General features: G+C 39.4%; 1 protein-coding gene across 1 annotated transcript in view; it reads right to left on the minus strand.

The window, feature by feature from the left end:
- Positions 1 to 16,222, minus strand: part of LOC138827156 (zinc finger protein 585A-like) — a 76,543-nt gene that overhangs the window by 23,998 nt on the left and 36,323 nt on the right. The window contains 1 exon segment of the mRNA XM_070022637.1: positions 7,375 to 8,192. Within this exon segment, the coding sequence (XP_069878738.1) occupies positions 7,375 to 8,192 (818 nt within the window).

Consider the following 16,222-nt stretch of genomic DNA (forward strand, 5'->3'; position numbering starts at 1 on the left):
GACAATTACATTAGACCACTGGCTTAACTTGACTAACAGGTCCCTGTGTCAACAATCCGCCCTCCTGAAACCTGGGCAAACCATGTCCCATGCTAGATTTGCCATGTGGTGCTGGTGGTGTACTGATGGGTAGCACAGGCTCTGTTCTGGGCTCCTCACTCCTGTTCCAAGGGGCTTGCCAGGCTTGCATATTGCATGAAGACTTTGGCACTGTGCTCCTCTCCTCAGCTAGCTCCTCACCAATCTTTTCTTTCCTGTACCTTCCATTTTGAGTTCTGGCCTAGACTACAAGCCCAGCCAACTTCCAACACACCTGATGAAGTCTCCGCATCAAACTATTGGTAACAAACATTTAAGTTAGAATGCACATATAAAGATTTGGCTGGGTTTTGCTCAGACCCCATGGACAAGTGAAGAAAAGATGGTTAGCTGAGGATGCCCCAGGTAGTGATCTTCTCAAAGTACTGACAACTCTATAACAGGGACTTCATACAAGGATGTTTCTGATCAAGAAAACTGAAAGAAAAAAATGTAAAAGAACCTCACAATTCACTGAGGAAACTGAAAAGAGAGGTAAGGGTAAGATGTTTCTCAAAGGAGCAGGAAAAATGTACACTTAATATTATGCTAATTATGGGAGGAAAAATGATCTAGAGGTAGACAACAATAAAGATATAAGTGCTCAAGGTAATGGAAGGAGGCCTTGGGTGGGACCTGCATTGTAGTGAAAATCCTATGATTGCCTTGTTCAGTACCCACTGTGCTCAGTATCCCGGCTTCTGTCCCTTCCAGTCACTCTGAGATGCCTCATTCCAGGTTAACCTCAGGAAGAAACAAGGATTCACCTAATATCCTGCTCTCTCATTGGGATCAAGATTGCTTAGGAACTGGAGGGTTTTGGTTAAATACTTAGATCTCTGGAGAGCAGACTCTTCAGGGTCATGACTTTGGGTCATATGAACTGCCCCTGCTGATAATATCACAATGTTCTGTAACATAGATGTGACTACGTTTGTGTACTTTATCCAGTAACATTCAATGAATGGCTATTGAAAATAATCTAATTTAGAGCTGAAATCTTTGAACAAAGGCACAACTCTTCTAAAGCCTAACTTTGGATATTGCTACAGGATGAAACTTGTGATAGGACTGTTGACATTCTGAAAATTTATATAACAGAATCCACTCTTAGTGATTAGGTTTAAGGTGGATATAAACCCAAGTCATGGTTCACCACTTCTCTTCTCAGGACATAGGAGCTTTTAGAATGAGCTGAAACTAAACATCCACTCATTCACCCCTGGGAGTGGCCTTGAAATAAAGTGCAATCCATAAGGGAAGAACAGCAAAAGTGCTTCTACACATCTGGACAGAACAGACTGAAAAGAGTATATCTCCTACATCTGTGTGCACACAGTAGAAGACCATTGTGTTCTCGTTCAAATATATTGGTATTCTGAGATCTTAAATAATCACAATTGACTCTCTATGATACTGTTTCATGTATACTGAAATATTTGGCCACATTTTATATGTTGAGATCTCTCTTGGAATGTCTAATTACATACCTTACAGATGGGGACCGCACTGTGATTCATAGTATCCTGAACCTCTGCAAGGACCTATGAACTAGTCAGAAACATAAAGGAATATGCATTTCCATTCACATGACAAAAGATATAAATGATTTGTGACAATTTATCATTACCCAGGCGTATAAGACATTTCAATATCAACTTCAATTGACGGACCATGACTATATCCTATAGAGTATTTTAGGTTTCTATAGGAATGGAAACTTTCCTGCACGAAGGCCAAAGAACCCATTTTTACAAAATATCTTCCCCGGCCTTGAAGTTCTTTCTACTCAGGGCCTGGGTACTGTCCCTCAGATTTTGTAATAAAGGAACAAATGTGATGACAGTCTATCAACATGATTCACAGCACTACTTGTGGGAAATTTGGTGAAAATTGGTGATAACAGTCTCACAGCATTACCTACTTAGTTGGTCTTTCAATTGTGATTTTAAACCTCATACTCTTTAGCAACTAAGAATTCTGATATGAAGCACCAGTGCCCTGTTAGATCAGGAGATCTTAACTACTTGATCTAAAGGACTCATGGTTTCCACAGAATTGGATATAAAATTCATAACATCATATAGACATATGCAAAGGTCCTTTTGCAATCTCAGTAAGGGACTGTTTACCTATCATTCTGTAAACCACATCCAAATTCTTCCAATAAATATTTGAAAGAATGCATTGTTTGTACAGATCATATTAGTGGTCCTCACGTTGAATTCAGGGGCAAAATTAGTGAGGCTTCCTTCACCTTCTATACCAGATGCCCATTTGTATCATTGATATTTCACCTTAGGGTCTTGCTTCTTTGTCTGTGCCTTTCAACACACTAATTTTATAATTACATATCACAAGTAACAAACAAGATAGGCACATATGACCAGATCCATGCTTTTATTGCCTAAGACACCATTTTCATGAAGCTTTTGCATGGCATGGCCTACAAATACTATCTTTCTAATTTCAGCTTCCTGAGTAGATAAGATTCAACACATGACGGAGTGTAATTGCTCATTTTTAATTGCTGGTTTTAAATTAAAAGAAGGAAAGGGTACTTTACCAATTCAGTGAGCAGTATGTCCCTTAACTTTTGAGGTCACGCAAAAGTGTTGGACAAACGATAATAACAAAAATAATAAAATCAAAAATAAAATGTTATCATCAGGGCTACTTTGAATGAATGTGGTATGTTGGTTTATGTCTTTTAATTACAGCTATATGACAGGCCTAGGTTGAAGGGACTTCAGTCCATAACCATCCTTTATCAGAAAGCATCCAGTTTGTAAAAATGGGAGAATGAACTATATCCAATGGCCGGGGTGTGTGTGTGTGTGTGTGTGTGTGTGTGTGTGTGTGTGTGTGTGTGTGTGTGTGTGTGTGTGTGTGTGTGTGTGTGTGTGTGTGTGTGTGTGTGTGTGTGTGTGTGTGTGTGTGTGTGTGTGTGTGTGTGTGTGTGTGTGTGTGTGTGTTACAAGTAGGAAGACAAGGGCCTCCCTAGCCCCCTATTTTAGTAGATAAGCAGAAGGGTGAACAGTGTGAGGGAAGGGGTTCAGCTAGCAACCTAGCTAAATCTGGCAATGTGAAGTCCACTGTCCTTATCTTGTAAATGGAACCCTGGCCAGGATTTAAGGATTCTCTTTGAGAAATTAAAATAAATACCAAAATTGTTGAAGGGACAGTAATCATGAGGTGAAGCACTGAATGAAACCTCTTATTCCCAGAGAGACATTTCTTCAGAAAAGCCCAAAGGGCTCATGCTTTGATTCCTAGCTTTTATGGAGGCCAAGATGAGAGAATCTCCTTTGAAGCCAGCTCTGGTTGGCTTCAACTCAGTTCCTGAGTTGAACAGCTCATATTGGCACAAAAACATTTCTTCATGAAAGTGTGAAAGTAGAGCTCTTCATGTAACCAAACTGCTCTAGACATATGTAGAATGACTGGCTTATATAGGATCTGGAGTCTTGGTCTTGGTTTACTAATTAAGCACTTTCTGATATAACAGATATTTTTTCTAAATGACTCCAGGATATCTTTAATTACATAACTATAATGTGGCATCTACCTTGGCTCTAGAAATTCTAAATTTAGGTCAACCTTTGTGTTTCTGTAAGAGAAGATAGTATATTTGTTGGAAGCCATATTTGGGAAGATGGAATACTGGAGTCTTTATTACACAGCTAGCAGTCTGCAAGCAGCCTGATGTAACAAAGACTTGCAGTCCACAAATACATTTAGACAGGTTGGAAACAGGACAGAAAGGGAAAAAAAGAATAAAAACAACACTAAGAAACCAATCAGCAAAATAGGGATACAGGTGAAACCGTTGCAACAATGAGAAGTACCCTTTGTCATGTCAAAAACAAACTTAACAACTTTGGTTGGGGGGGGAAGTATTGGGTGAGGGGGCAGAAGGCTGGGAAGGGATGTGAAGGGGATACAAAGGAGGAGGCTACAATAGTTGATAAGAAATGTACTCATTATCTTGCCCATGTAATTGTAACCCCTCTATACAGTATTTTTACAATAAAAAATATATTTAAAGGCAAAAACACAATACAGTGAAAATGTAAAAAAAAAAAAAAAAAAAAAAAAAAAAAAAAAAAAAGAAAAGTAAAAGAAAAAAGAAACCAATCAGCACAAGAGAGTGCTGAATTGACACACTATGATTACCGGAGACAAGCCAAGAGACAGGACACAGGACATGATCACAGAGACATGTACCATGGCATCTACTGCCACTGCTGGTCCAGCCTAAATAGGGCCTAAGCAGGAGGCAGGTCCACAGGAAATTCCAGTCCCAGGCACTGGACTAACAGATTGAGTAACATATCAGCCAAATGCCCATGCCTGCTTCCAGGGAACCAGCCACAACCATCCGTTGGGTGACAAGTGATGGATGGGGGAATTTTCTTCACCCTGCATGAAGACAAGATGCCAGACCCCACCATCCACCATGTGGCCAATAGGGCACCAGCCACACCTGACCTCATTACTTAATATTACTGAATTATTAAATCAATTTATAAAATGTTACATCCTCTTTACCATTTTGCAAACAGTTCAAGAATTTGCTTTTTATTAAAGCCATTTTTCTTGAGCTCCACTTCTGAAAGAATAATTCTCACAGTCACCAAAAATTAAACATTCTTCTTTTGAACAGTTTATTTCTTCCTTCTTCCTTCTTCCTTCCCTTCCCCTTTCCCTTTCTAACTTCCCTCCTTCCTTCTTTCCTTCCTCTAAGGCCTACAAGTGATGCTGTAGCTCAAGTGGAAGATATTTTTTTTTGTTTACTTCAATTTTTGTGACAGATTAATCAATATCTTTGTGTGCTTGATTACTTCCCCTAATGTCATATCTACATTGGCCCTGTATGAGATAACACAGATGCGACGCATCGTTCACACTGGTGTTTTATTATAGCTCACTCAGCAGAACAACTAAATGGGCTAAGAGTGAATCACTCACAAATTGTTCATCACCAGTGATTAATTAAAGAAAACAGCAAGCACTGCAGATATGTTGAGGTCGTCCTCCAAGGCAAAATCCTGAGACTCTTGTCTTTATTAATCCACCATATTTTTTAGAATATATATTTTATTGTAAAGATACTGTACAAATTGGTTATACAATTATATGAATTAGGTCATGAATACATTTCCTATCGAGCATTGTTACCCCTCCGAGAGAGACTTTACTACTATGTATGTACTGCAATAAGGACTAATACTTCCATTCAAAAACTGAACTGGAATAAGTAAGTCATTTGTACTGTAATGCATGGATCACACAGAGGGGGACTTAAGGGAGAAATAGAAAAAAAGTTGTTCTCATGTTCTTGCCTCCTATCATACCAGTCTTCACTCAACTATTGTTCCCCTAACCATGTGGGAGATGATCTGAATACAGTCCCAAAGGGACAGACTTGATGATATTTCTAAGAAGAGTTTATCAAATTACCGTGACACACCATTCCTTAGTATAAAAGATGCAAGTTAATAATTTCAACCTCTGATTTACTTATTATAACTGGTTGTTTCCACATGCTTTGGATAATATTGAATGACACCATCCCCACTCAACAATATGATAGGATGAGAAATGTTGGCTCAAAGAAAGCTGAAGAGTGAAGAATGGTTTCCCATCACACCTAGCTTACCTCTGCCATGAAGGATTTCTCTGTATAATTTACAGAGGTTTTCTGACAAAGATTTTCCTACATTGGGCTTCTTTCCTGGGTGAATGTTCTAATACTTGCTGAAGGTTGGCTTCTGGTTGAAAGACATCCTCTCATGTTTATAGTTACAGAGATTCTGTCATGTGTCCAGGTCTCTGACACCTGTACAGACGGGACTTCAGGCAAAATGTTTTCTATACTCATAATTTCTTTCCTGTCTCTGCTTTCACATATGCTGAAGACTCAGTTCTGATTGAAAGTCATTTCACATATGTTCTATGCACTACTTTCTTTTCTCCTATGTGAGTCAGTTCTCTGATGAACAGGAGGTATTCCTTGCTGATCACAGGATTTCCACATTTGTAATATTTTTCATTTTATTTTTTTGTGAACACACTGTACAGTGGGGTTACAATTACATGGGCAATATAATGAGGGCATTTTTTATCAAGCATTACAGCCTACTCCTTCGTTCACCCTTCACATCCCTTCCCAGCCTTACCCCACCCCACCACCCTATCCTCCTCCCCCCCACCAAAGTTGTAAAGTTCATTTTCGACATGACAACTTGTACTTCTCATTGTTGAAACGGGTCCACCGGTATGCTTAATTGACTTGTTTTTCCCCTTCTCCTCCAAATTATACCTACATCAAATATAGTGAGAGCAGGGATTGTACTGTGGGTGAGGGACATACAAAGCAACAAAGAAATAATCTTATAAATGCATTAGAGAGAAATGCATGAAAGAAATAAAACATTTAAATACATATCTAAGGGTTCATTTTCCTAACATCACATTATCTGACTTTTTCTGCTTGACTCATACATATACTAGATATTGCAAATAATAGGTCCCATGGTTTCCCTTATTCACATTTGTAATATTTTTAAGATTACTCCGCTGTGTGTGTCCTACGAACTTGGATCCATGAATACTTAGTAAAGGACTTTCCACAATTGTTACATTTGTATATTCTCGCCTGTGTCTGTTCTCTGATGCAAACTGAGTTAGGACTTTTTCTTGAAAACATTTCCATTTATTTTTCCTACATAGGATTTCTCTCCTCTTTGTGTGTGAGGGTATGTGTGTCTGTGTGTCTCTGTGTTTTGTGTGTTTTATGATGAACCCTGAGCTGTGTTTTCTAGTTGGAGGACTCCACATCTGCTATATCATAAGGTCTCTATCCTATATTGGTTCTGTATTGCAATTTCAATTTTCTTATAGGTCAAAGACTTTCCCATTTGGTAAAATCCTAAGTTATTTCATTTGTGTGAATCAACTTATGTGTGTTAAGCTGTGACCTCCAGGTCTTTCCCCACTGGTTGCATTCATAAGGTTTCTCTTCTTGTGTTCTGTGATGGATGTTAAGTTGTGCCTTCCAGGTGAAAAAATTTCCATGCCTGGTACATATATAACATTTCTCTCTGCTGGGTTTTTTTCTGATGGACAGAAAGGTGTATGTTCTGGGTGAAAGACTTTCCACATACCTTACAATCATAAAATTTCTCTCCTGTGTGTACTCTCTGGTTGACAGTAACGTATAGATCTTGGCTGGAATACTTTCCACACATATGATATTCATAAGGTTTCTTTCCTGTGTGTTTTCTGATGGACAGTAAGGTATGACTTCTTGGTGAAAGACTTTCCACACATGTTACAATCATAAGGTTTCTCTCCTGTGTGTGTTCTCTGGTGGACAGTAAGATGTGCCTTCTGGGTGAAAGACTTTCCACACACATTACATTCATAAGGTTTCTTTCCTGTGTGTCTTCTCTGGTGGAGAGTAAGTTGTGACTTCTGGGTGAAAGAGTATCCACACACGTTACATTCATAAGGTTTCTCTCCTGTGTGTGTTCTCTGGTGGACAGTAAGTTTTGAATTCTTGGTGAAAGACTTTCCACACATGTTACATTCAAAAGTTTTCTCGCCTGTGTGTCTTCTCTGGTGGACAGTAAGTTGTGCCTTCGAGGTAAAAGACATTTCACACATATTACATTCAAAAGGTTTCTCGCCTGTGTGTCTTCTCTGGTGGACAGTGAGAGTTGCCTTCTGGGTGAAAGACTTTCCACACACGTTACATTCATAAGGTTTCTTTCCTGTGTGTATTCTCTGGTGGACAGTGAGGTGTGATTTCTGGGTAAAAGACTTTCCACACATGTTACATTCATAAGGTTTCTTTCCTGTGTGTATTCTCTGATGGACAGTGAGAGATGACTTCTGTGTGAAAGACTTTCCACACATATTACATTCATAAGGTTTCTCTCCTGTGTGTGTTCTCTGGTGGACAGTAAGATATGTCTCGCAGGTGAAAGACTTTCCACAAGTGTTACATTCAAAAGGTTTCTCTTTTGTGTGTGTTCTCTGGTGGACAGTAAGGTTTGACTTCGAGGTAAAAGATATTTCACACATGTTACACTCATAAGGTTTATGTCCTATGTGTGTTCTCTGGTGGCCAGTAAGGGCTGCCTTCCAAGAGTAAGACTTCCCACACATGTTAACTTCATAAGGTATCTCTCCTGTGTGTGTTCTTTGGTGGCCAGTAAGATGTAGCTTCTGGGTGAAAGACTTTCCACACACGTTACATTCATAAGGTTTCTCTCCTGTGTGTGTTCTCTGGTGGATAGTAAGGTTTGACTTTGTGGTGAAAGACATTTCACACATGTTACATTCAAAAGGTTTCTCTTTTCTGTGTCTTCTCTGGTGGACAGTAAGGTGTGAATTCTGAGTGAAAGACTTTCCACACACCTTACATTCATATGGTTTATCTCCTGTGTGGATGCTCTGGTGGACAGTAAGATATGCCTTACAGGTGAAAATCTTTTCACACATGTTACATTCATAAGGGTTCTCTCCTGTTTGTGTTCTCTGAGGGAGAATAAGGTGTGTCTTCTTGGTGAAAGAGCTTTCACATTGTTTATATTCTTCAACTACAGAAGACACATGAGGTCTATATGCAGCACACATCTTACCAGGTTCACTGAAAACACTCATGTTCTGACACCCAGTGACCTTTTCTGTCCTCATCCCTAAGGAGTTCCCATTATTCTTAATCAGTTCTGACTTCTGTTTTGAGCTCAAATTAAAACTTCTTATAAGTTTCACTTTTTCCTCCCCTGGGTTACTAGTCATGACTGCTACTTCAGATAGATATTCATTGTGATTTTCCTGACAGGTGCTAATCATATCCTCCATTTCTGGGACATCTAAAATGAATAATAGAAAAATAGACAAAAACATAAATGAGATCCATAAATTTTTAAGGTAAAGATATTTCCTCACTTTCTGTTACTAGATTTTCAAATATCAAAGCATTGTTTTATGCAGAATATATACTTTTCTACACAATGTAGTAATTAAGAAAGTAGTACTGATATTTTACAATAGAAAACAATGTTTTCTGTTTTTCAGATTTTTCTATTTTTCTCCAGGAAATATTTACTTAAATTATTCATCTACATCCTCTTAAGGCTTCAATTCTGAATCTCCCTCTATGCCCAGTACCACTGAAAAAAATTGTCATGATGACAGGATAGCAGCCCTAGCATACTCCTCTTTTCCTCCTACCTGCATCATACTAGTTTAAAGGAAAATGAGATCACCTTTTCTACATTTCTCATTGTGTTTTTCTCTTTCAGAATTACTTCTCTACAGACAAAGAGAATTGCTAACATTAACTACACTGGCACACCAAATTCAGTTTGTCTCCACGTGAATTCTGGATTGACAATTCCTTGAGACAAAGGATCACCTACTTCTCTGCCATACATGACTCAGCATCACTAGGAATACTATTGCTCTGTACAGCTCAAGTTAAACAGACCAACTGGGCTCTGGACCCATCAGTACCATTCAAGATGCTTTAACTCACCTGTGAAATTCTCTTCTGAGCCCTCGCTTATCCATGGTTCTGCACCTTGCTCCAGCTTGACAATCAATTTAGGTTTAGGAACACAGAGCCCTGTGATTAAGAAATAGTGGAGAACTATTGCTCTCGCTGGGTCATCATTAATGTAAGGTCGCAGACATACTGTTCCCAAGGTTGCTACTAAATCTTATTTCTCAATTGTTATTTTTTGGGGGGGGGACGGTTGTGCTGCCTGAACTCTGGGCTTGGGTACTGTCCCTCAGATCTTCAGCTCAAGGCTAGCACTCTACCACTTGAGCCACACCGTCACTTCCTGTTTGTTTTCTGCATATGTGCTGCTGAGAAATCGAACACAGGGCCTCAAGCATGCAAGGCAATTCCTCTACCACTGAGCCACCTTCCCAGCCCATGGTTTCTCAATTCTTAACAGCTCAATTGTGGAGTTTCCTCAGCTTTGGGTTTATTTTGCCAATGTGTGGCTTGAACTCAGCTCTTTTGCTCAAAGCTAGCATTCTACTAGTTTGAATCTTAGCTACATTTCTAGTTTTTGAATGGTTAATTGAAGATAAGGGTCTCATGGTCATTTTTCTACAGTTGCTGGCTTCAAACTAAAATCTTCAGATTTCTGCCTCCTGAGTATCTAGAATTCGAAGCTTGAAGCACTAAACCCTATATCGGGTTTGGCTTACAAATACAAACTTTCAACTACTGATTTCCACATCATAATCAGTAGTAATGTATATACTATCTAGACTGTAGATCCACCTATAATAATCATTCCAAGTCTGGGAAGTCAGTCTTGTATTAGTGGAACATAGTTGACTTTTGTCCAACTACTGATTTGCTTTCTTAAAGAGTGAGAATAAAATTAGCTCTTGAGTTACATATAATCATGTTGAAGTTTCCCTTAGAAAGAAATGACACTTCCCATGGACTGGAATCTTATCCATAAATAACATAAACAGTCTAATGTCTAGTAAAATAAAAAGCACTTGATCTTCTAAGTAAAAATAACCTTTGCTCACCCAAGGACATTAGGTTGCTATAGGTCTCCAGCATCACTTCTCTATGAAGGGTCCTCTGACCAGGATCCAGATCCTGCCACTCCTTCCAGGTGAAGTCCACAGCCACATCATCAAATGATATCCAATTCTGTAATGGCATATATCCATCAAGAAATCAGACCTGGGTTATGAGAACTCCAATCTGGAATTTCATTATGCTGCAGGTATGCTTTTTTTTTCTTTTGGGGGGGGGGGGGCGGTTCCGGTCATGGGGCCTGAAATCTGGGCCTGGGCGCTGTTCCTTAGCGATTCAGCTCAAGGCTAGCACTCTACCACTTGAGCCACAGCACCACTTCAGGCTTATTTCTTTTTGCTTATGTGGTGCTGAGGAATCGAACCCAGGGCCTCATGCATGCAAGGCTAGCGATCTACCACTGAGCCACCTTCCCAACCCCTACAGGTATGCTTTTGTCTTACATAAAATGTTCACAGCTTGTTGTGTTATCTATTTACTGAGAGAATTAAATAGCAAATTAGAAATATTTGACAATATGTAAACCTGGTCATTAAAATACACAGATTTGTAGGGCACTGGTGGCTTATGTGTTCAATCCAACCTACTCAGGAGACTGAGGTCTGAGGATCATGGTTCAAGGCCAGTCCAGGCAGGAAAGTCCAGGAGACACTTATCTCCAATATACTACCAGAAAACTGAAAGTTGCACTGTGACTCAAGTGGTAGAGCACTCACCTTGACCTGAAGAGCTGACTGACAACAGCCAGGCCCAGAATTGAAGCCCAAGACCAATAAAAATTACAGTTTCCCTAATGCATGCAAACACATTTCTGCTGCTAGCAATAGAGACAAGGTAAAAATTCTACGGACGGCTGGTAAGGTGGCTCAGTGGTAGAGCACTTGCCTTGCATGCATGAGGCCCTGGGTTCTACTCCTCAGTACCACATAAGCAAAAAGAAAAGAGCCAGAAGTGGCACTATGGCACAGGTGGTAGATCAATAGCCTTGAGCTGAAGAGCTGAGGGACAGCGCCCAGGCCTCGAGTTCAGCCCCAGGACCAGACCCCCCAAAAAAAAAAATTCTAAGGAGACAATAATCTGACATGACAACAATAAGTCTAAACAGGTATGTTAAAAATTATATTATCATTTTTTGATAAAATTTTAGTATATATCAGGGTAACAATGAATTACACAAATATTTTTCCTGCATTTACATATACTGCATCATCATAAATCCTATTTAGATCTACTATTAGCAAGTACTATAATAAGGAAGCAGAACACATTCAGGATATCACATGGAATACAGAACATAGAACATTACCAGATCTATGAAAAGCAATGTCCACATGAATGTTAAAAAAGAGTAGCAGTACTGCAGAAAGAAGCTAATGATTTATTGGACCCTTATAAGATTTGATTTAGTTCCCACATAAAAATATCCTAGGTTGGGCTCGGAAGGTGGCTCAGTGGTAGAGCGCTTGCCTTGCATGCATGAGGCCCTGGGTTCGATTCCTCAGCACCACATAAGCAAAAAGAAATAAGCCTGAAGTGGCGCTGTGGCTCAAGTGGTAGAGTGCTAGCCTTGAGCTGAAGAGCTGAGGGACAGCGCCCAGGCCCAGAGTTCAGACCCCACAACTGGACCCCTCAGCCCCCCCAAAAAAGAAAAAAAACATCCTCCGTTAACCATGTTTGGTTTAAATACTAAATATTGTAATGTGGTCATAGATACCCTGATATTTCCTTCCTACATAAAAAAGAACTGCTACCATGAAGTTTTGTAAAGTTTCCCCACATTCTACAATACAAAATATAGTTGGGTGGGGAATAAAATGTTCCTTGACAAGATTTTCATTTTAATAGGCCTTCATGGAACGTGGAGGCAAATTTATACAGGCTCAAGGAACACTCCAGATGACAAAAATCATAAATATGACCAAATGATCAAATGTGGCACATATTCCTGAGTCATTTCAACAGTAGATCGCTAAGGATATATTTCCACTTTTGTTAGTTAATAGTGAAATTCCTCAGAGATCAAAATAAATTCCTGAGCAAACATCTGTGAGATTTTGCAACAAGTGATATTTCTAATAGAGAAGACCTCAGCACGGTATTGTTTTTTTGTTTGTTTGTTTGTTGTTGTTGTTTTTTGTCGGTCATGGGGCTTGAACTCTGGGCCTGGGTGCTGTCCCTCAGCTCTTCAGCTCAAGGCGAGCGCTCTACCACTTGAGCTACAGCGCCACTTCCGGTTTTCTGGTGGTTTATTGGAGATAGGAGTCTCATGGTCTCTCCTGCCCGGGCTGGCTTTGAACCGCGATCCTCAGATCTCAGCCTCCTGAGTAGCTAGGATTACAGGCGTGAGCCACCAGCGCCCGGCAGTAGTTCAAATCTTATACTGGCAGTGAATGAAAATATTCAAAAGTAGTGGGAAGGAAAAACAAAACTGAATACCACATCAAATGAAGTTACCAAAGATAACAGAAGAAGGAGAAATCAGATTTTCTTGTAGGGTATCAATTGAGGGAAGGAAGTACTTTTCTGTATGGAACTCTGAGGTTGAGCTGCAGGGGGTAAAGGATTGAGAGGTTGAAATTCCAGCCTGACAGCACTGATAGCACTGAGAGCTGGCTGCAGAAGGCTTAAAAGAATTCTGCAGAGGGTTAAGAAACTGGAGTGCAGGCCTTTTCCTTAGTTTTAGAAAGACAGCAGCTGAAACTGAGGTGCTGTTTACCTTGAGGGCTAGGTAAGGTGAACTTCATGTCTGCATTTTCTCTGGGCGTCAGTCGTCTGTCTCAGGAGAATAAGGAAATATGTTTCCCTCACAACCTGTTGTGGCTCCAATTGTAATATTAATATAGATCCTTCAAAACCCTAATTTCCCCTAAGTCTATCTGTTTATGTTTTGTGTTTCTCTAATTGTCTTTGGTTCTGGAATCCTGTAGAACTCTCTAGGAAACAATTTTCCTATATAATGAGTAAGAAAACTGTTAATCATAAGAGCCACGTCAGCAAAGTAAACCTGATCACTAAGAAAAACTAGCTCCCAGATAGATCATTTGAAGAAAAGGAACAACTGAGACACATATGGAGGAAAGATGGAATGAAAAAAGTAAAAAAAAAATGATTCAAAGATAGATACAAAGAGTGAGGAAGAGAAAAATAACCAACACTAGTGAGTAGAAAATCAAGAATTGAGAGAGAATATAGAGGAAAGGAATCCTGTGAGGATACTTTAGAAAACAATCAGGGTTTTGTAGAAAGACCATAAAATTTAGCAACAAATATAGTTTCAAGTAAGACCAAGAACATGAAGTGGCCTAAGAAGTAGATATGGAGATTAATTTAAGTACATGTAGGTTAATCATTCCTTAAGAACACATGAAGTTGTGTGTGACCAGACTATTTCAGCAATTCCAGGAAAATGTCATTGAGATAGTTTAATGTTACTCATGAGGATGTGATCTGGTTGCAATCTATCGTTCACCTTTCATGAGATATAACCTCCTTGGTGTCATTACATCACATAACAAGTGTGAATCAATCTTATGACAACACAAAACATAGACATTCTGAAGCAAATCTGCATTCAATTTAGAAAGAATATAACCATTTAATCTGCTAAATCTACAAGCAATCTTTATCTGCTAAATCTACAAGCCATCTTTATCTGATTTAAGAATATGTTCCTGAGGCTGAATCTGTGTGGCTCCTATTGTTTTTAATTCTTTTTTTTTGGGGGGGTGGGGGGTCTAGTCATGGCGCCTGAACTCTGGTCCTGGGTGCTTTCCCTCAGCTCTTCAGCTCAAGACCTGCGCTGCACCACTTTAGCCGCAACTTCCCGCTTTTTTCTTTTTGCTTATGTGGTGCTGAGGAATCGAACCCAGGTTCTCAAGCATGCAAGGCAAGCGCTCTACCACTGAGCTACCTTCCCAGCCCCTTGTTTTTAATTCTTGAACATTTTTAGGTTCATATAATGGAATGGAAAACAAATGAGAAATAAAAATAAAAAATAAAATCTCACCAGAGATCCTTTCATTCTTTCTTGCTGCTGACAATGAACAGAAGATTCTGGAAGCATGGCTGAGATATAAGGCAAATGACATATTCAGAAAAGAAACTTTGAGTATTTTGCCCCAGAATTTCCTCTTGCAAACATGATACATGGTTTGGAAAAGCATAAAGCTTTCTTAAAGAGAAGAATCTTTAATGTCTCAAGAAGAACATTAATGTCTCCTATAAACACAAATCCAGCCCATTTCCTGCTACATAGATATCATTAAAGCAACTAATTTCCATGTTTATGTACTCACTAAATTTGTAAAAATGAACGTTTCCTCCCAAAAAAATGAATAATTGAAAGCAAAAATATTTCACATTTGCACTAAAAGTAGTTATTACTGAATGTACTTCAGGATGTATGAACTGCTTTCTTTTAATGCAAAGGTATCCTAGGAATCCATTGGAATTTATGTGCTACCTCATTGATTTACATATTTAAAGTCCATGGAATGAATGTCTGAGGTAACAGTAATTTTTTATCAAATGTTATAAAGGAAAATATATACAGAACATATTTCTGGTGTGATATTATTTCAATGATTGTCAAATGGCAAATTTCACTGTACCCATTGCACACCTATGCAATGACTTGTAATATGACAGTTAGCATGCTTTGGCCACAGAACATGAGTAAAGATTATGTAAACCCTGGTTTGAGAAGTTCCTAATGGTCACTTTCCTAAACAGTCATGGGAAGAACCTTGGCCATCCTACTGGAGATACAGGGCTAAAAAAATGTATAACAAGCCGGGCGCTGGTGGCTCACGCCTGTAATCCTAGCTACTCAGGAGGCTGAGATCTGAGGATCGCCATTCAAAGCCACTCGGGCAGGAGAGACCATGAGACTCCTATCTCCAATAAACCACCAGAAAACCGGAAGTGGCACTGTAGCTCAAGTGGTAGAGTGCTCGCTTTGAGCTGAAGAGCTGAGGGACAGCGCCCAGGCCCAGAGTTCAAGCCCCCACAGCCGACCAAAAAAAAAAAAAAGTACAACATAAAATACACAATATAGGAGTGACACACCTGATGATAGGCAACATCTACAAAGCATACAACCTTGAGAAGACATATTACCCCAAGGTTTCTTCTGTGATTTTTCTTATAAGACCAAAGGTCCCTGACCAACCTGAACTACCAGGCACAACCAACTGATTAGAGCTAGCATTAGCAAATCCACAGATGGCACATTTAAGAGAAGTTTCAATGATTACATACTAAAACTCTTAGTGGAAACAGGCTGCAAAAATTAGTGAGATTAGGGATTTGTACATAAATAAATACTTTCAGTCAAAATAATTGCCCAACCATCCCAAATCACTGCCTCAGGTACCTTGTGATAACTACGCTCTGGTTTATTCCTTAATTCAGCACATCACAACTCCCAGAAATTAAACGTTGCAACAGCAAAGTGATTGAGAGTGGTGTAGGAAAGAGTACCATGTGAATCTGGTGCTTAGAGAAATGGCAACAATTTTTGCATAAGGCAAGGGAAGCTAGCAACATCTTCCCCTTCCT

The sequence above is a fragment of the Dipodomys merriami genome, unplaced genomic scaffold (genome assembly GCF_024711535.1).
Source record: "Dipodomys merriami isolate MVZ:Mamm:240054 unplaced genomic scaffold, mDipMer1.0.p SCAF_151, whole genome shotgun sequence".
In the NCBI taxonomy this organism is placed as follows: Eukaryota; Metazoa; Chordata; class Mammalia; order Rodentia; family Heteromyidae; genus Dipodomys; species Dipodomys merriami.